Source organism: Neospora caninum, chromosome III (assembly GCF_000208865.1).
Source record: "Neospora caninum Liverpool complete genome, chromosome III".
In the NCBI taxonomy this organism is placed as follows: domain Eukaryota; phylum Apicomplexa; class Conoidasida; order Eucoccidiorida; family Sarcocystidae; genus Neospora; species Neospora caninum.
In genome coordinates, this window is record NC_018388.1 from 1180804 (window position 1) to 1201321 (window position 20518).

General features: G+C 55.0%; 1 protein-coding gene across 1 annotated transcript; it reads left to right on the forward strand.

The window, feature by feature from the left end:
• Positions 1–61: 61 nt before the first annotated feature.
• Positions 62–20205, forward strand: NCLIV_008245 (hypothetical protein; the record flags this gene model as incomplete). The annotated part of the gene is made up of 28 exons (XM_003880340.1): positions 62–316; positions 492–620; positions 985–1150; positions 1881–2017; positions 2814–2940; positions 3219–3421; positions 4246–4370; positions 4559–4943; positions 5427–5762; positions 6088–6287; positions 6458–6815; positions 7384–7485; positions 8496–8792; positions 9366–9700; positions 10213–10258; positions 10834–11346; positions 11852–12159; positions 13793–13943; positions 14544–14768; positions 15242–15463; positions 16003–16635; positions 17041–17122; positions 17450–17518; positions 17962–18098; positions 18345–18719; positions 19190–19368; positions 19556–19697; positions 20149–20205. 28 exons carry the CDS (start codon positions 62–64, stop codon positions 20203–20205), a joined length of 6294 nt encoding a protein of 2097 aa, XP_003880389.1.
• Between the last annotated feature and the right edge of the window lie 313 nt (positions 20206–20518).

A 20518-nucleotide genomic window follows, 5' to 3' on the forward strand; every position in this document is an offset into this window, starting at 1 on the left:
CTGACAGCAGGGCATGTGTAAACCGTCTTAGGAATCCGCATGTTGGACAGGACATCGGCATATGCCGACCCAGTGGGGAGTAGACGAGCACCTTGCATTGCTGGCATCCGCACTCTGGTCATGCGCCTTCGCCCGTCTTTCTCCTCGCTCGGTTGTGCTGCTCAGTGGCGCCTGCCCGGCTGGCCACTTCTGCCCTGCCGGGGCCACGGCGCCTGAGGCCTGCGCAGAAGGCACTGTTCGAGAGACCGTCGGGGGCAAAAGCCAGCAGGACTGCACCGAGTGCCCAACGGGCAGCTTCTGCGACCCCCGCATGCCGGTGAGCCTCAGTGTTGATATGTCGGGCGGCAGGAGGTTTGCGCGGCTGTCCCCTGTAGGCGCATGCAGGCACGCGAGGGCTGCGATGGCGCACATCAGCGCACGGACTTTGCAGTTCACTGGGCCAGTGACTCGCCACAATTGCAGTGTCGGCCATTTCTTGCGTGGCTTGCCAGGTCCCCGTCTCCTGCCCAGCTGGCTACTACTGTCCTAAGGATGCCCAAACACCGTCGCCGTGTGAACCCGGATCTTACCTCAACAGCAGCGGTCAGTCGGACAAGTCGGCCTGCTCTCGGTGTCCGGAGGTACGTCGTGGCGCCGCCTCATGAAGGGGAGTGCGAACGAAGGCTCGACGGTATGGCCGGCATCGAGTCACACATGCCTCTCCACATAGATGAGAAAGATGTGTAGGCACATCGCACAGACGCATGTTATCGTGTGACCGAGCCTTTTCATGCAAACAAAGGATCTCTGGTATCGAAAGCTGCATACATACAAATGCTCATATATATATATATATATATATAATATGTAAATTGAAAGCTGTGGGAGCAAGCAGGTGGAGGCTTTTTCTGGTGACAGCGGCGTAAAAAAGAGGGGCACCCGAAGTGTGTGTGATTGATGATATCGGTTTGTCCAATTGCTCAACTGTCTTCCACTCCTCACCAGGGCTATGCATGCGATCGGAGCGCCGTAGTAGACTACAAGCTCTTTCCATGCCCCACGGGCTACTACTGCGGAGCTGGCGCCCTGGAGCCTCAGGCATGCCCAACAGGGACATACGGGACCGTTCCGAAACTCGCCCAAGCAGAACGGTGTGAACCCTGTCCTGCGGGTAGGCGTTCGGGCTTCTGCTAGGCGAAGCGGAGGCACTCGGCAGCTCACCGGAAGTCGCCGCAAATTCTGGTTAGCCAGTCTAGACACGCACGCTTTTTACAGCATCGCCGATTCGGGCAACGAAGAATTCCTCCTTCCTGAGGCACGCACACCTCTGCGCAGTCGAAAAAACGCACGCCCTCAGGTAAACATAGAGAGCGACGCTATGTAGCTCAACGTGGGCAGTCCCTGTGTAAATAACCATTCATGTTCGTTGAAGTGCTCAACGGCATCTCCGCCGAGGATCCAGATATTGTCTTCACCGTGTCTTATCGGGGACATGATTCCAGAACACGGTGTTGGCGGCAAGGTGTATACCAAGCGCCGGACGGTCCAGACTTGACCGTGGGGGCACATCCCAGCGTTCACCACGCCACTAGACCCAAAGAGATTCCATCGGTTCTCTTTCCAGGCCGACAGATCTGCGCGCTCCCTCCTACGCGCCTCTGCCGCTTCGTGACACCGCTCACCTTTGCTGTGCGTCCATCGACCTTCGTTACCGGCGTCCTTCGCCTCTGCCTGATCGTCTGCTTGCACTGGTGAGATTTTCCGATTTTCAGGAATCATCTGCAAATCGCCGGACGCGGAAGGACTCCTGCGACCCCAGACGGTCAGCTGCCCAGCTGGCCACGTGTGCCCCCGGAGCACAAGTTCGCCGACACTCTGTCCTGCCGGAACCTTCTGCCCAGCAGGCACATCGACGCCCCGCGCTTGCCCGGCGGGCTACTATTGTCCAGCGGGCGCCGAGGTTCCTCTCGCATGTTCAGAAGGGACGTTTTGCTTAGACGGCGCTGCTGAGCCGAGCCTGTGCCCGGCAGGCCATAAGGTAAAGCAACCCAGCGTGCTGATGGAAAGGAGTTAAATGTAGGCGCCGTTTTGATGGGCGACTTGGGCTTTCGGGGAAGAAGGTACAAACACTACTTACGGGTGCTTAAAAGGGTACGAGTGGTTTGAGAGGACAGAGAGGCACCTCCGTAATGCGTGTGAAAGAGGCGAACAGTCTCAGCTGCGCGGCAAACGCTGCAGGGCGTCCAGGCTGGCTGCGGGAAGTTGCCGATGCGTCCACTGGCTCTCGGACCAAACACGGAGAGGCGACAGGGGCACACAGGCATATACAAGCTTTCAGTCTATGCCTACGCGGTGGACGTGCCAGGTCAAACTCCTGTGATTCTTACACAGCTTGGGGACGTTGATGGTGCACCTATTCCGGGGAGAGACGTGGTTTCCTCTCAGACGATGCCAGAATCCCTCGAGCAAATGTACTGCCGTTCCATCGCCAGCTTATGCTCGACAGGAGAATATGTGTAGATTCATTCATTTAGTCATACATTTCCATAGCCCCATATATATATATATATATATATCGAAGAGGCAGTGGATCGTGTGGAGGGGACAACGTACCCGCCCTTCCGCGTTTCGTCTGTCGAAGATAGAGTGCCACATTTGCAGCCATGAGGCCACAGAGACCATGGTCGTCTCCTTTGGTTGGCCCTCAGGGCGTGACCCCTGTTGAAGCACGCGACAAACATCGTTTGTTCATGCCTCTACCCTCCAGGCCGGTTGCCTTCCATCCTCCTCCTCAATCCGCGGCGGATCTGGGTCGGGTGCGCTTCTTTTTACAGGCGAAGGATTCCTGTGTAGGTTCTTACTCTGTCGAGGCATGCTGTGAGCCCTGTCCTCCGGCAACCTACTCCGACATCCCAGGGGCAACCCAGTGTAGCCCATGTGCTGCAGGGTACATATGCACGGGTAAGGAAGACGCCTGGGATTTCTTATCCGATTTCTGTCTCGACCAGCCTTCGAACTCTCGCGCGTGAGTGTCTGATTGCCTCACGGGTCCCATCCTCTGCCTTTTCGACTGCGTTTATGATTCGCTTTTTTCTTTGCCTGGATGCCTTCTTTCCTTGTGCTTCCGAGAAGGCGTGTGAGTAGATACCTGTTTGTTTCAGCTTCCAGTTGCGCGATAAGATATTGTCGTCCCGCTGGCTCAACCGTGCCTGTCTCCCTGGGCTGGTCCTTCTCTCCAGGTGGTTCTGCAACCTCGAAACCCAGCGAAGAGGGGAGTCTGACCTTCGCAGGGTACATATGCCCACCTGGATACTACTGCCTCGAGGGCGCTGCTGGGCCGACCCCCTGCCCCGCCGGCACCTTTCGAGACCAGCCGGGCGGGCAGGCTCTCGACTCGTGCTCGCCTTGTCCCGACGGAACGTTCCAGAGATTCCCTGGAATGGTGAGACAGCGAACCGCATTCATGCGTATCACAGCACCTCCAGATGCCTGTGCATAGCTGGCTTCGTTCCGGTACACGCCGAGAGGTAGATGGAGAACCTGCCTACAATCTAGAGTGTCGAGGGATATGCGCGCGACTTCCGCAGCGTTCCAAGACATTCTTAATCTCCGTGATAGGCACCATTTTAGTACTGCACTCTTCACCGGTGCCCTGCACGCCGAACACGCAGCGGCAACTACGTGAGCGAAGATGCACTCATCACTGACGATCCATTCGCTCCTCGATAGTCACGTCCTCTGCTAGAATCTGTGAAATGCTTCCGCGAACCTGGGACCGCAGCGGGCGCATCATGGTGGCTGTCATTGGGGGCGTTGTTGGCCGCGTTTATCCGTTTTCGCTTACGTTAATGCCTTCTCCTACGTCTGCTCTCTATCCTCGCCGGGGGGTCTGGTGCTGTTTCCCGATTGTCTTCCCTTTTTCCTTCTTCGAGACTCCTTCGATCCCTTCTGCCCTTTGACGATCTTCTTGTGGCCTGCCAATCTCGCCCTGTGCCTTCGATTTCCTTGCTTCTGCTCTATGGGATCCTGATCTACCGATTGATTTCCCATGACGTTGGAGGGGGTTTTCCTCGAAGCAGCCTCATGCTGCCATCTGTCTGTGTGTTGCGTCACGCGCTCATCAGTGACCCTCCGTGCCCGTCTCCAATTTGGCACCGTATGGGAATCACGGTCTAATCACCTGTGTCGCCGTCCTCACACCCGTCTTCGCTTTCTGCTGTGTCCGGCGTGCGTCTGGGTGGGCATGTGTTTTTTGCGCTCTGGCAGGCGTCGTGCAATGCATGCGGGAAGCATGCAGTGTCTGAAAAAACTTCTGGGTCTACAACTTGCGCGTGCGTTGGCACCTCCCGATTCTATCAAGTCGAGGACGGCACCTGCCCCTGCTTCGCACGGTAAGGGACGGAGCCTGAAAAAACGGTGGAACGGTGGACGACACTGAATCTGCTTTTCTGCCGCCTGATAACGTTAAACAAACAGATGAATTCAGATGCGCCCTTTCTCGAAGTTCATGAATGTTCCTCGATTGTCGTTCATCAAAAGTTCAAGGTGTCTTCTCGCCTTTTTTCTTTTCCGCCTTCAGCTACGCCGCTCAAGGTGGCGACCTGGAAGCGTCACAAGATGGGCGGAGTCCTTGCCAAGGGAAGCTTTATCCTCGGTGCGCCTCGGGCAGTCGCCGAGACGAGTTCGGTGCGTGTGTGCTTGAGGACGAGGTGGAGTGCTCCGAATCCTGTCGAGGCGGCTCGGGAATTTTCCTCAGTGCGTTTGGCGTTTGCCAGTGCGCCGACGGACCCCGAGTTGCGGCACAGTGTACATCCACCTGCAAGGAGCAGTTGCCTCAGGTGTTTGTGTCAGATGCGGGCATCGCCGAAGCCGACCCTGTCCAGGGAACCACGACCGTCTATCAGGAGGGGCTGCCTGCGGATATTGACCTCGCGCGTCTCCAGTTCCTGTGCAGGAAACTCAAGGTAGCGATTTCAGACAGAAGCAGAGAACATGAATCCGACATGGGCGAGGCGGAACCTGGCGAGCGACAGGCAACGAGCTATGTGTGTGCTGAGCGGAAAGGGTGGAGATAGATATGACACAGGCACAGACACAGGGGGCTTGAAGCGAGGGACTTTGTGGCGCGTTTCCGGTGCTTCTACAACCCGTCTACACATGATGCAATCAACAGCGGCAACAGACACTCCCGCAGAGCCCTGCGATCCACGGCGCTGGCGTGCAAGGCGCACACGGCGTAGACAGCTACACATTGTTTTTCACCATGGCCCCAGACTTGTTTATGACAGCCTGGTTGTGGTGGAGGGTACAGAATGGTGTGTATCTATTGGCAATGAAGAGATATTTATGCGTTGAAAAGTAACGCATGAATAGGCTGTGTCGATGCACAAGTCGACATCCGAAAGGGTGCCCTGGGTGTGTGTTTCGTCCCGCATATTCACCTGTAGGAGGGGTTGAGCAGCTTGCCTCTGACATCGCTCTGCGGGATCAGCTTCCAGCAGTCTTCGGCGGCAGGCCTTGACGGGCTTCTGCGAATGCCGGAAGAATTCAGACCGACGCAAGCATCTCCCAGTTCTGAGCCATCGCGGGGATACTTCGCAGGGACGGGACAGCGGTCACAGCACCGGCGTTTTGTGTCGCCGCCCTCGGCCTTCAAGACGGCGCTGACTCGCCAGCGAGCGACAGACCCGAGGCATGTTGTTCCCAGGCCTGTTCAGTGTCTCCAGCGAGGGTCAACGATTGTCTGGGAGATTAAAGACGGAGTCTATCCCGTTTACTACAAAGTGAGAGGAGCCGGAACTCCGGCAGGGAAGACGACTGCCGACCAGGATCCTTCCGACGGTAGATGTGCAGGGATGGGCGGGTTTGGTTTTGCTTCCTCCATCGAGGTCTCGCACGCACAGGAGTTTCAACTGTTCGTAGCTCCCCACCACACACAATTCCTCTTCGTGCTCGCTAGACACTGTTGCAACGGTCGGCCACGTCGTTTCGGTTATTTCCCGTTTGTTGATCCTGCCGCTGTTCCCTGTTCCTTTAACGGGTAAGTTGCCTGAGGAGACGGTGCACCAGCTGGCGAGGTCGTTCGTGTCGTGCTGGGCTCACGGTCAGGAAAGTCTGATGAACACGCATCCGGCGATGGACGACGCGGCGTTTCGCGAACTTGCCAAGGCTGCCCCGAACCTCCCGCACTTCTTCGCCTACACATTCCTCGTGGCGGGCTCTTTCGTCTTTGCGGCCTCAGACAACCGACTAGAAATCTCCGTCGTTGTCGTTGTACCCGACGGCGTCCGATGCCCGACAGCAACAACGTACGGTCAAGCGACAAAAGGCACACAGAACGCAGAACGAAAAGTGGAACCGGAGACTAACAGGGGACGGAAGCTTGGCGGAGGCCGACACAAAGCGCCGAAGGGAAAAAGCACATTTGCCAAACGAACGCCCGACCCTTTGTCTCTCCCTGGTGTTTCCCTTTCTACAGCTTCGCCGCCCCACTCTCAACACAGAGTCTTGGCATTCTCGGCGTCACAACGTCGTCTCAACGACTCATGGCAGAGCCGAACTGGGGAATCGTCTTTCTGGGCGTTTTCGCAGTTGTGGCATGCTGCCTCGTTGCCATCTACGCAGTCTGGAGATGCCGGCATAGCGCCTGGGAAGTGTGTGTCTGGACAGCTCCCTTTGGATATGCGAAGCGGATCAAGCCCACCGACGATTTCTACTCAACGGTGCTGGCGACGGTCCAAGGTCTTCCCGGCGCCAAGGGAAATCTCATATGTACAGACGTTCGGCTCAGACACCACGTCACCACTCCAGCGATCGACAGCCTCTCCGAGAAAGAGGTAAGGCCAGCTGCCTCCTTTCCGGCGCTGTTGGATCGATGGCGGGGCGCCGCAGATCGACAGATCACAAACCGTGGTAGTCACCATTGAGCACATGGATATGCGCACGTTGCTGTAGGGGCAGAGGCCCTGCAAAAGGAGCGTTTCTCCGCACTATTGTTGATCGGGGCAGACGCGCCCTTCATGAATTGTACATTTTCTTCGCGGCGCTCGAGACCTGACCCGCAACGCGTTTCTACATTTAGACCTCACCTGAACATTGCCGTTTTTATGGAGACGTTTCCACCGAAAGGGGAAAGAAAAAAGATGGTTCGCTCTATCTGCCAAGAGCCACGCACTCGGTCTCGTGTCCCAACGGAAGAGGCAGTGGAGGAATACTGCAGATGTTCCCATATACACGCCCAGAAAGAGAGTCTGACGATATCGAAATCGCTGTGTGAGTAACCATTGACTCGCATATCATTATATGCTGAGATACTTGCCGCACCTTGACCGGAACATTGGAGATAGGATTAGAAAATGCAGCAGGCCACCTCGAAGAATCGCTTCCTCGCATTTTTCTGCTCAGGGCGCTCCAGGGACTGCTGATGAGGAACCGATCATTCCTCTAAAGGACGCAGCTGACGCGCTGGTCGTCGACATTGAATCTGCTGATACGCGGCTTCTGCAGGTATACCTTGCTCTTTGCCCTTTTGAACCCCGGCAAAACCAGAAACGACGGCCACACTGCTTGCCATATCTGTGTCTCCTTTCTGCTATACAAAGCTCTTCTGATAGACATCTGTCTCTCTTCCTTCTTGCATATATACATATAGAATTACGTTCATATGGAATGCATGTACGCAGTGCAGGGCCTAAAAGGATACGCATTTTTGTAGAGATGGAAAGGCGTCTTGATTCACCGATTCATCAACAAGAGGAAGTCGGTTTCCCTTTCGAATTCAGGTCATGTTCGAGAAGCTGTTGGATTTCGGCAGTATACTCAAGCGTCTCGTTGAGGACGAACTGAAGGCGTTTGAAGCCGTCTGCGCCATCATGCCGCAAACGGTTTGTCCTTCGCACAGGAAGACAACAGATAGGGTCAAAGGCTACATTCCTGCATTTACACATTTAAGGAGGAAAGTGCACTTACAACGCAACTAGTCCCTATCTGCATGCATTTGCCTAGGCTGATTGGCGCCGTCATCCTTTTAACGCTGTCGGACAGATCCTCATTCTTTTGTCTTTTGTATCCATGCTCTGTCAGCTTCCGCATTTCCCTGACGCACCCGTTGCATCTTCTTCCGGGTCTTGTCATTGATGCGTTCACGAGTCTATGCGCTACAGACTCCAAGGACTCCTCAGTCTCCTGTGTATCTTTTTTTCTGGCTGTATCGGCGTCATGTTTACCGTTATGCCGTTGCACAACCCTGTCGTTTGCCTGCCTTCTTCAACCCAGGTTTCTCTCGCGGTCTGCCACTGGGCTGCCTCTTTCTGTCATGCCGCTTTCCTCTTCTCCTTGGACGCTTTCGGCGTTTTTTTTCTCACATCTCTTCGAGGGGGAGAAACCACCCGACATGAGCCTGGTTGCGTCTGCCTCTGGCCTGGCGTAGCTGTCTCCCATCATCCACAGCTTGTTCCATCGCGTTCTTCTCTCTCTCTCTTTTGGTCCCACCGGACGCTCTTTCTTCTGGCTTGCAGCTCGAAAGAATTTTGAAACGAACTCGGCAAACGCTTCTTCTTCTGCCCCATGAGAACCTATGGACGATCTCTCCTGGCCAAACGAAGTTGCTACAGGCTCTCGCCTGCGTTTTCACTGAGGGCGACAGCACCCCCGTCGTCGGCGAGGCGCTGGCCAACGCCTTGACTCCCCACACCCTGGAGAATCCGCATCTGTCAAACGAAGGAGACTTCCCCGCTTCGCTGCTCTCCTGCGTCGACCTCGCTGGCGTTGCCGTCTTTGATGCCTTGGACTGCTTGTGGCTCCACGCGCCTCAGGTGAGAGTCCGCGCTGCTGACACACGACTACAGTCAGCCCGCCGCCTTTGCGTCCGTTGTTCTGCCAGTAACGCGTGCCGTCCCTGAACCACAGCTACATCCAAGAAGAGACTGAAACCCAACAGCTTCTCGGGTCGGAAAGAGACACCAGCCTGCCACTTACCCAATTCGTGCGTAGGCGTCACGTCACTTTCTGATTCCGCATCCGTTCGTGAGATTGGCGTCTGCCACATGGCCAGCGCCGCGCCGCAAAGCCGAGCAGTATCTATTGGTTCACTTCTCCGCGGTGAATCTGGTATCCGAGAAACACGTATTTGCGGACGGGCCATGCGCCGGTGCTACGTGTCTTGTCTGTCCCTTTCGCACGGTGTCCTCGGTATGGCCTAGCTCCTGCCTAGATCGAACAGTCACCCGCGACGATGCTTGGAGAGACACCGAGCCTGTCGTGGCACTGTCGCCAGGTCGCCTTCATTTCCCTGGTGCCCACCGCGACCCCGTGACTGCGATGTCCCGCGGGTCCTCGCTGAGCATTTTACATTCTCTCCTGTGCTTTCACTCCGTCTGTCGGCTCAGCAAGGCGAAGACTCCGTGGCCGACCGCGTCATCGGGAAGCTCGAGACGCTTCTGGACGGAGACAGCCCCCTGGAGAGTTCTAACGCGCTCTTTGTCATTTACGACACATTGTTTGCGGAGCGGTCGTACCAGGAAGAGCGCGTGAGAAGGGAGTGCATGCGCTTCCAGTCTCTCTTTGCAGCGGCGAACCAGAAGTTCAAGGACACCAGCCAGACACTTAGTCTCCTTCCAGCGAGACAGGCCGAGGCATGGTTCGAAATGAAGGATTTCCAGCTGCGGCAACTGCTGGACTTCGAGGCCAAGATAGCTAGAAGCATTATCGAGGCAGCCGTAGGGTGAGCGAAAGCAAAGAGGAGAAAACCGATGGGACACCGAACAGAATTTCGCTTGGTAGCGACAGGTAGCTCGACTCTCTCCCACATCCTGGTCCTTCCACCTCTAGTCGCATTCCTTCCTCGTTTTCCCCGTGGTCTTTGCCCGATCCCAGTCCGTGTCTGCTCATGACAAAGAAACGTAAGGAGCGGATCGCATCGGCAGAGCCTTCTCGCTTCCCTCGCCAGTTTATTCCTCCCCCCAGCAACTTGGGAACCCTGGGTTCTTGGGCCATGTGCATTGGAGAGTCAAGTAGTCGATAATGTGGACGTGCAAAATCGAGTGATCTTTAGGTGGATTGTTCGTTGAGACACGCTTCCTCAAGACGCCGTTTTCGTCTCACGGCAGGTTAACCGCGCAGGCCTCTGCGAATCGCGAGGACACCTGAACGCGGCTGTTGCACTGTGCGCTCCACTGGGCACATCCCCGCACACTACGAATAGAAGGAAGCCAATTTGCGGCGGTTTCTTTTCAGAGGTGTCACAAGCGGGAAGGCGATGCTGGAGGAGAGCTTCTTGACAGTAAGCCAGCTCGGGATGCCGGCGTGGCCGGCGGCAAGGAACCAGTGAACTCTGGTGTGTGACTGAGAGAGTGGAACAGTGATAGAACGTGCCCTGGACTGTCTTACGCTCAACGTGGCGTGAGCGATGCCAAGGACGTGCCCAGTCTAGCCAAGCGAAAAGGCACACAGTCGACTCGATCCTTCTGCGCGAACTTCGAGTTGGCTTCCAGCAACTCCCGGGGTCCTCTGCGTTGTCTCATAGGGGTGCTGTGAACCGAATAACAGCATCCGGGCGCCTCAGCCGGCGCTGCCCTGTTCGGCTCAGTTCCTCACCGAATGAGAACGAGACGCCTCTGTTCAGAATCTCCCACAAAAAGGTAGCATCACCCCCGACTGCTGCCGGCTTTCACTTGTCCCCTTGCGAGCTCTCGGCGTAGCTTTACCGCGGCTTCCCGCTCTTGCTTCCTCCCTGGTTTATCGTGCCACGTCGCGTTTCCTCGCTGTCCCCGCCGCACCCCTTTGCAACGCAGACACCCACCTGTCCAGTTCTCCGGCTGTGTCGTTCGCCTCCCACTCTGCTTCGTTTTTCTCCAGACGACACTCGAGATGGATCCGGGCAACAGTCGCGCCTTCCTCTCCGGGCTCCTGGCGTCCTCCCGGAAACCGCTTGCTGACCACATTCGGCAGGAACTTGCTGCGGCCTTGAAGGAGTTGAAGCAGCTGTTGAAAAACCAGGAATCCGCCTTAATGGAGCTTGTCAGTGAACAGGCACGGAGTTACAGGGCTGCGGCGGACGCGCAGAGAAATGCATGCGTGGCGTTGCTCCTGCAGAAGCACGCGGAGGAAAACCAGAGACTCAAGCGGTGGAGTGCCGCGATGGCCAAGGCCGTGAAGGAGACGCGGGCCTTGCATGCAGAGGGTCAGCACGACGGGCGCCGAGACTCGGGAAACCTGGAAAGCAACCCTGGAGCGGCTCTGGAATACGTCAGCCGTGCCGTTTCAGAGAGGCGACGGCTAGGAGAAGACCGACAGCGACTTGAAATCCAAATGCTCGATGCTGCCTACTCGAACTCGGTTGATATGCACGAGGCGCGACTGGATTTCCTTGTAAGCAACCTGTTCGCGACGCGACAAAACACGCGGAATCAATGACGAAGCGGCCCTAATCGTTACTGTCGGGCACGCGCCTCAGACGTCAGATACGCTGGTCACTTCCGCGTAGCGTAAACCTGTAGATTGGTCGTGGAAATTGCACAGTCGAGGCAGACACTGTCAACCGACCCGGGGAGGTATTATCCACTCTGGATCCCGTGCGCGCGTCAATCGCATTTGACTACCTCCAGACATTTTTATCACAGACGCCCTCCGCTGCAGCATTTCCTCCAGATATTATACAGACATCTGTATATATATATATATATAGGCATATATATGTGTAGCCGGCCGTGTGTATCAGCTGTTAGATTCCACAAACCGATTTGTGCAAAGTGGAACCGAGCCCGTAGGGCTTGATGCTGAAGATGAACCTTCTGGTGGCTGTCGTTTGTGCTCCTCCACCCGGCATTCGTGAGCACTGTTTTCCTCGAGTGTTTGTGACGCCTTTGGTTTTCAGCGCGACCAGGCCAAATTAGAGAACGAACTCTTGGAGGCGTACTCTATCGAGGACCACAAGCTCCACGGCGACTTTGCGGTCGAGCTTGGAACCTTGCAACTGGAAGCGCTAGTGAAGAGTGGCCTGACACGAGCGGCAAGGACGGAGGCAGAAGGCGGGCAAGCGAGTCTAAAGTTCGATGAAATCGCTAAACCAGAGATGGAAGGCTGGACTAGCAAGACCGTTGTGGCAGCGCTTCAGGCAGTCCAGGGGAAGGTCGCGAAGGAGCGGTCGGCCAACCGCGACGCCAACGCAAAACTTGTCGCCAAGTAAGAACACGAGATAAACGTAACTCTTTCTACAGGCACAGCCGAAGAAAACAGAACCCTAGCAGCCAACGGACGGTGCCCGCGGCTTGGTTCCTCGGCGTGGAGCAGAGGGCGCATCCACACAGAAAGCACGGAAGAGTGTCTAGGGGTGAGTCCAGGATAGAATGCCTGCCGTTCACCAATTGCTTCTCCCAAATATCTCACAGTCTTCACGCTGGCCGATTGTGGATAGGTGAGGCAGCCGGTTCCTACCCTCTTGCATGTCGCACAGATAGGTCTTTGAGAAAAAAGGAGTGTAAATTTATGAAGTTGTTTCCGCTTCGCCATTATAGATAGAAGGCCGGCTAAGTGCTCGGCCACAGAGACCCGCGAAGCGAAGCAGCGAAAGACAGCGTCTCTGTTTCTTTTCCACGAAAGGGCCACACTGAGTCTGGTGCGATCGTTAAAGGCACGTGAAAACTGGAATGGTAGGTAAGGAAAAACAGACACCCGAAACACTATATCCGTGTGTGTTCTCAGAGAAGCATGAAAAGCTGGCAGTGTATATACGAGTATATTGTACGTATAGACAAAAGAGTATTATACATCTGCGTTCACGATTCATGCACGTGTACATATCCAGTTCTATGTCTCACGTGCACTATCATGCGAGCTAGGAATGTTTGACACGCGTGACTGAGCAAATCACACTCCTCCTGTTATGGTGCCGTTTCCGCTGAGGGAGTGGCTGCGTGGCCCTCAGGCGCGCTCGCCTCAAACCACAGTCCGCAACGAAAGACGGCTCTGGCGACACTAAAGGGGACGAATCTGCGGGGATCTGTTGTTGAATCTAAAAGAAAGCGACGCAACAACGCATCTCCAAGAGGTCGCTCAGCACGCTACGCAGCCCGTGTGCCGGTAACTAGGGAAATTTTTTGTGTGTAAAAGAAGGTGTATCGAGATACACTCGAGTGTCTGTACCGCGTTTGTCCATTTGTAGCAGTGACGGCTGAAGGCCAAGGGGCTGGGGCACCCCCAGTGTTCGCATGTCCTGGGCAGCCCCCATATCTGCAAATCCCCCTGTTGGTCACATGTGCGCTGTTCCTGCCTCTGGTTACGCAAGCACACTGTCGCCGCCATTGCGGCGACAGAAAAGCGAAACGCCGGCGGGATCACGAGGAACATGATCCGCTTCTCGTCTCATTGGGCTGGGCATGTATTCTTTGAGTAAAGGGATACTTGACGTCGGGTAATTATGTTGGCACGGCGGATCGTTGCCATTCGAAACCGCGCCTGCGTGGCGCATCTAGATTAACTTACCGGTAGCTGACTCTGCCGAAAACGTACAGATCTGCGTTCGGTGTAATATCAGCACACTCCCCTACGTTTGAAAGTTCATTGCAATGGGCGACGCCATTCGGACTGCGACAACGCCGAGAGCCTTTCCGCCCTTTGGACTGTTTCCGTTCCAGAAAACCACTACTGCTCACAAGGGAACTGTGGTTCCTCCTCAACTTTACTTGCATGGCATCCTGCAAACTGACAAGAAAACTGATGTTTCCGGGAGGCCGACACCATTTTCCTGAGTTTCGAACTGTCAGACGTGACACGTACCTTAATCCAGAGCGCCGTGTATCACATTCCATGTAATCAGGGGGAAACAAGCCTCGGAGGCGCTAACGCGATATGCATCAAACAGATACGACCTGATGACACAGGAAATCGACGAAATCCAAGGAAGGTCATTCCAACTTGCTCTCAGTGATTTGGAAGTCCGAGATGGCACTTGGAAAGCTGCTCTTTCTGTAAGTTGCGTGTCCGAGAAGAGTAACGGCAGACAGTCCGAAAGAAAGCAAAAGACGTTTTACCTGTCGGGCGGTCTATGTATCATTCAAAAAGCTGTTGAGCCCTCTTTTGATGTAGCCTTAGATTAGTGCAGTTGGCCCGGAAGAGGGTGCTGGTATGTCAAGCGGGCGCAATATAACTAACAGGATTTCTGCAGGGGAACAACGCCTATCAGTGTCGTCACGATGCTTTGATATAGCTGCGTGTGTACTAGTATGCCTGCGCTGTTTCGTATATGAGGCTCGTTGATCCTTACCGAAGTAGTAAATAAATAGAGAGGTTCGTTGTGAAACAGAGGTACGGCTGTGATCTCTCGGAGACCGACAGATTGTCGACCCCGCGTTTCCACTTTGGAATGCCAACATCACGGCCCGCGTTTCGAAGCGGAACAATAACAATCAACAACGAATTTAAACTTATATATATCGGTACTGCATGGATGCTTCAGTGCGGCTTCCGTTGTAGCATCCCAGTGCGATAAGTGCTGCAGGACGTCAGGGGCAACAAGTGTCAATTGTTGAAGAATCGTTACAGGTGATTGTGTTTGCGGTAACACTTAGGCGGCTGGCCGAATCGCAGTGCATGATGAGGAGAGACACACGTCGGAACAAGAAGTTCTCCGGCGAACGGAGGTCCAAAAGACAGTTGAGGTGGACAACGACTTCGAAAAAGCACAACTTCTCCAGGAACTCCTCGAAAAGAACTCTCAATCTCGGCTACGAACGTTCACGCATCTACGGAGTGCCATGCTTCAGACAAGGCTTAAGGCGTGGGAAAGCTTGGCTGTACGCTCACACATTCTGGCAAATTTGAGATGTAGTTGCCTTCAGAAAGTCACTCGACTGTCGTTGTTTTCGATTATTGCAGGAACTGAAACTGCGACGCCGTTTGCGGACCGTGGGGGAAACCTTTTGCAGTCGGGAACGTACCGGCCATCGCTTTCGACTCCAACGAAAATGGCGTGACACTTAGTCTACGTCCACACATTCCGCGCGCCTAGATGCACGACGGGCCACCAGAAAAAGAGGAGGCTCTCGCTTGCTTCGCTAAGAACGAATTCCAGGAGTAGAGTCACATCTACTGAATCACTGCCCAGCAAACCTTTGTTTTGACGCATTTCTCGTGTAGCCGCTCAATGGTGTGGGCTTCAGTAGTAGTCTCTGCCGACCGCAGATATTTTCCATCAGACGAAACAATCATTCTCTTTAACCTGCACGGCAACATCGTGTGTTTCTGGATTGCCGTTGACACTCTGCAGCTTGGTGGCGGACTCTTCGACAGAGATAAGGCGCTTGAGTTCTGGAAAGAAGCGGCTGATCACAGGACCCAAGACGACGACGCTCTTGCGGCAATCCGCGACCAGCGCCGGCAGGCAACGGGGAAATACGTAATGAGGGTCCGTAAGCTGGTGACTCGCGAAGAGAAGCGACGAGCCCACCAGAGAGACGCCGTGTCTCACTCTGCTTTTGTAGTGGTTCAGGTAGGCAACATTTTCAACGACGTGAACTCAGCAGAGAGACAACTCAGCATACCACTGAAATCCCACCACCACGAGAGTTCTTCTCACGGACTCACGCGACAACCCCCGTTTTCTCAGATCGATCAGATGTGCACTGTCTTCGAGAGTCCCTGCCTGTACATCAAGTAGCTGACTGCTATTAGGCTGACGAGTGGGTGAGGGGAGTCCCCCTCTCCTCGGTAGATTAAGTCAGCCCGCCGGCAGCGTAGGGTCCTTTCGCAGCCCTTTCCAGTCTTCCTATCAACAACAGATACTCCGCCTCTCCCGCGACCACCGCGCCCATCCACCGTTTGCCGCATTCCGCAACGATTGCTTGCGAACCGCTCACGAAAGCGTGGGGCTGCTTCGAGGGCGAAGACACACTCTGCGGCGGGGTGCTGTGATGCTCCTCGAGAAAAGTAAAAATTTGTCCCGTATTTTCTGCTCCTCCTCGGCTCGATCAAGCCCATTTATGTTGGACGGCGAAATCGCCCACGATGCTTTCCGTCTGTTGCTTGCAGCCTCGGACAGTTACTGGAAAGGGGCTCGGCATGGCTGGGGGGGCGTTGCAGCGCGCAGTTGAGATGCTGGCTCAGAAGAGGCTGGAAGACGAAATCACCCAAAGACGGAGTGTGTTGAGAGAGGACCTGAGGCACGCGTTGGAGAAGATTGACGAGGAGATAAAGCGACTCCGCGAGGCCGAAGAGAGCGAGGCCGCAGAGCTCTCAGGTGCTGACGACGAGGTGGCTGAACAGGACGGCTCGGTGATGGGATCCACGTCAGCACTAGGCAGCGCGGAAGACGGAGCAGCGACAAAACGCAGCAAAAAACGGCCTGGGCGAAAACTTGAAAACCGCCTCAAGCTCCTTGATCAGCAACGTGAAGACGCTGTCACCAATTTCAACGAGAACGAGCGCAAGCTTGAGTCAGAGTGTCGTACGCGGGCTGTCCACGTGCGGCATGAGATCCTGCAGAAAATCACTGACTTTGCCGCCGAGGTAGAATCTAGCGGCCAGCAGCTGGATAGCATCGCAGCTGAAATCGCCAAAGACATCACGCTCAAGTACCAAGAAGAAGTGGAGGAGGTCCAAGAGAAGCGAACCAAACATGCGGCAAGCGAGACGAGCACGGAAGCTTCGGAAGTCACTGAAAAGGTATGTCCACTAACCCAAGGTCGAGAAGTGCCGTTATATCTGAAGCCTGGGCTCTACGCGATCCCTCATCTATGTCAGACTCGTCTCTCCTTGCGGGCTGATCGCTCCACCATCCAATTCCTCCCACGGCGGTCGTTTACCGACCCCCTCCTGGATCTCAGGCTGAGTCGCTAGAGACACAGCGAGTCTCCGACCTCGTCAAGATCGTCCTGGAGTGGAACACAATCTACTTGCAGGTTCCAGCACCACGATCAATCGCCACAGGTAGTCAGTAGGTCGAAACCGTTCCTCTTCTCGAAACTCACACATAGGTTGGTGTCTCGGAAAAGGGAAAAGAACTCAAAGCCACCGCCGCCTTCCGGCAGGTCTCTTCGTTTATGTGACGGAAAATCTTTTCCTTGTCAGGCCGAAAACGCTGCCTCTGCTGAAGGCGAATTGGACCAGCAAGTTCGGCAGCTGGCGATCGTGCGTTGCCAAAGATTGATTTGTAAGTCGCAGCCTTTGCTGGCCTCCGTTATACACGCCCTTTTTGCTGGTGTCGAGGCCGAGTATGCTTTTGTGGGGTTTGGCTAGCCCCATAAATGAGAGCTGCTGTGCAGGCATAGATGACAGGTTCAAAACGTGCATATCCCGGTAACACCAGATAAACGTGGGTGCATGTAGGTGTAGTTCCATGCCGTCTGGCAGTCCTACAGCGTCGCCGTTTTTCCTCGTCCTATTCAACTTTGCTTACAAGCGCGTCTGTCTAACTCAGCAAATAGGGGGAGTGTCATTTCTGTTGTGTCTCTCCGTGGACCGCTGCGACACTCAACAGTGCGCCTGAAGCGACTCGTGGAAAAAGGCAGCAAAGTGGCTCGGAGCCTTTCTGAGAATGCCTCCGCCGGTAAGACTCACAAAGACTCAGGAACGGAAAACTTCGACTCCGTCAAAGCGGAAACCCTGAATGGAAATCACTATCTCATCGAGACTGGCACTGCAGTGGTCCACGGATTGAACCGGCATTGTCCAGCGAGAAAACGCGTTACGCGCCCCCCACACTGTCTCACGGCTCCGCGACCTGCAGCAGGTGGTATTGCGTCGGGGGAGTGTTACGCTGTCGAGCAAATCAGGGACCTTCCCAGACCTACAGCAGCACTGTTGAAGCATTCTGGAACCGGCAGTACGCAAGGCACCTCCAGAGGCAACGCTATGCTGGGAAGGGTTCGGCAGCGCAAGAGGCGACGTTCTCGTTCCAGGCCGAGAGAAGAGACAGAAGGGACGAGTTAGGGAGGTCGTGACTGCTGCTTCGGACGGCTTCCGGTTTCGACACCTCTTTCCTCTTTGCAGAGCTGCGTCGTCTCCAGAACGAGGAGAAACTCATGGAAGCAGAAAAGCGAGCTCAGCTGGAACGGGAGTTTGAGCAACACGAACGCGAGAAGGACGAAGCGGAAAGACGCCTAGCAGCGTCGCTCGAGTCGCTTCAGGTGCTTGCACGTCGAGAGACCCGTATCGCTACCCGAAAAAAGGGACGAACGCTATCCCTAGCAGTCACAAAAGCATGCCTGCCTGCCTGCGTCCAGCGTAGCTCTAGGAGGTTTTATGTTTCTGGTGCTGGCGAAAGGTGGAGGTATTGTCCGTTAAGGTGTGTGACTTCAGGCCGTAAAAACGTGGTCCTTTTGAGCTGTGGATACCGCTTTTCTCTGCTCACGGTTCCTTCTGGGGTGGTGCAGAAAGAATGGGAAGAGCGACTTGAGAGGGCCGAAGAAGAGGGACGGGCTCGGCTGCGCGAGCTTCAGGAGGCAGCGCGACGAGAGTCTGGACGGAAAATGGACGATCAGAACCTCGGAGCCATGAAGCAGGAGATTTTCTCAAGGCATCAAGTGGACGCTGCTCGCTTTGATGATGCTCTCGGTGCCGAGTACTGGAAGCAAATGAATCACCTAAGGGAGAGGCTGCAGGTGAAGATGATGGCCCGGAAGAGGCGAATGGTTGCGGCGGCTCAGGAGCAACTGAGCCTCGAAGGTGACCGTTTGAAGGAAGCAAGGAACGCGTTCGTGGCCCAGCAAGAGGCCGTTAGTTTTTACGACACCGAAAAACAACGTGAGGTACGGATCCTTTACATGTGACAGCTACCCCGAGGTGCACGTGGGCAAAGAGCAGACACCACAGAAAGATGGATTGGAGGGGAATAAGCGACAATGAAACTGGAACTCCGTGTTACATCTGCTCGGTACGTCCATGAGAGTTCCACCACTTCTCTAGTGGTCACGAGGAGTAAGCCATGACCATTCTTGAAGACGGTACGGTAGTGCCCTGTAACAGCGTCGTAGAGACGGTCAGATCCACCCCAGAGAAACAGCCACCTACGGTGGGAGATGAGAACACCTTGATCGTTCCCCCAAAATTGTCGGTGCGTTCATATCTCGATGTTTTCCGTCGGATAAACGGGCAGACTCAAGCTAACACCGGAGGTGCCTCTCTCGAGCGAGGTTGCAGAAAGCTCGTTGCCGTGTTTTCGGTAATTACATCCTTGGAGACAAGACAGTTTATCACAAGTTCACATTTCCCTTCCCAGGTCGTCGTCCGGGTCGGGCGGGCTTGGAGGGACGAAGCCCGTCGACGGGCAGCACAACGGAGGGCAAATGAAGAAGCGGACAACGTTGCCAGAGTGGACGAGGGGACCCAAGAAGCAGACCTGCCGCCTCTTCAGAAACTCCCGACGAATGCTCTCAACAAACGACTTGCCGGCATTCGGTGAGACATCGCTATTTCGAATAGCGGGCGCCACGGAAGCCATCAGTGGATGGCCGGCAACGCGGGCGGTTGACACAAATATGATGCTTTTATGAAAACCTGGAAACATAGCTGCGAATGGCAAACCACAGGCTGGACCCAGGAACCATTCCTGTCGGTGGCACATGTGTGTCTTTTTTTGTGTCAGTCGTGCGATTGAGGCCGCGATCGCCGAGATGCGCGGTACTATGCAGTCGATCTCCACGGTGGGCACCCGCCGAAGCACATCGAGACGGCCAACCATCCAACAATTTGAGTCTTTAGTTGACGCGACAGGTGAAATCAATCAGGTGAGCATCAAGCGCCAGACGGCCAACTGTTCCTTTCCTCCTCTGGGATGCAGAGTCTCCAGTCACACTGAGAGAGCTTGGGGAAGTATTCAGCGACTGAGGATAGCTAACGGTTATCGCTTGCGGGTTCCGCCCTTCTGATTACCTGATCAAACGCGCCACGTGTGTTCTGCCGTTTCATCTTTGTGTCTTCTGGCACACTTGGAAGTTCTCTGATATCCTCCCCTAACACGGCGTGGAAACAAACCCTTGCATTGAATGGAACACGTGAACAACACAGGAGAACCTGGTGGCGCGCTTGGCGTTCATGGCTCAGCGCGGCCGCATTCTTGAAGGGTGGGAACAAATCAACACTACCTTCGATTCGCTTCAGCCGGCTTCATGACTGTCATGCCTTACTCCTGTGAGTCACGTCTGTTGTTTCTGCATCTGTTACATCATTTCCTCACAGCTGATTCGAAACTTGGAGAAGCTGAGTGGCGTCTACTCTTCTATTACACACCCCTAGGAGAACCTGGTGGCGCGCTTGGCGTTCATGGCTCAGCGCGGCCGCATTCTTGAAGGGTGGGAACAATGTCTCGACTCCATGAGTTACATGACGTCCTAACAGGACCGGGATAACGAGACGTTCTGCGCAGCTGCTAGAAGCAAATCTTCTGATTCCAGTGACTGCTAAATCTCCTATGAACCAACACACAACACGTGCCATGAACTTGCAGCCTACTCTCTCGTTTTACGCGCGCCCCCGAGAGACGAGGTTGTCCTGAAAAGGTGGCCGGCAACCTAGCCCCGGCAGCGCAGAGTCCATGCACTGAAAGCGT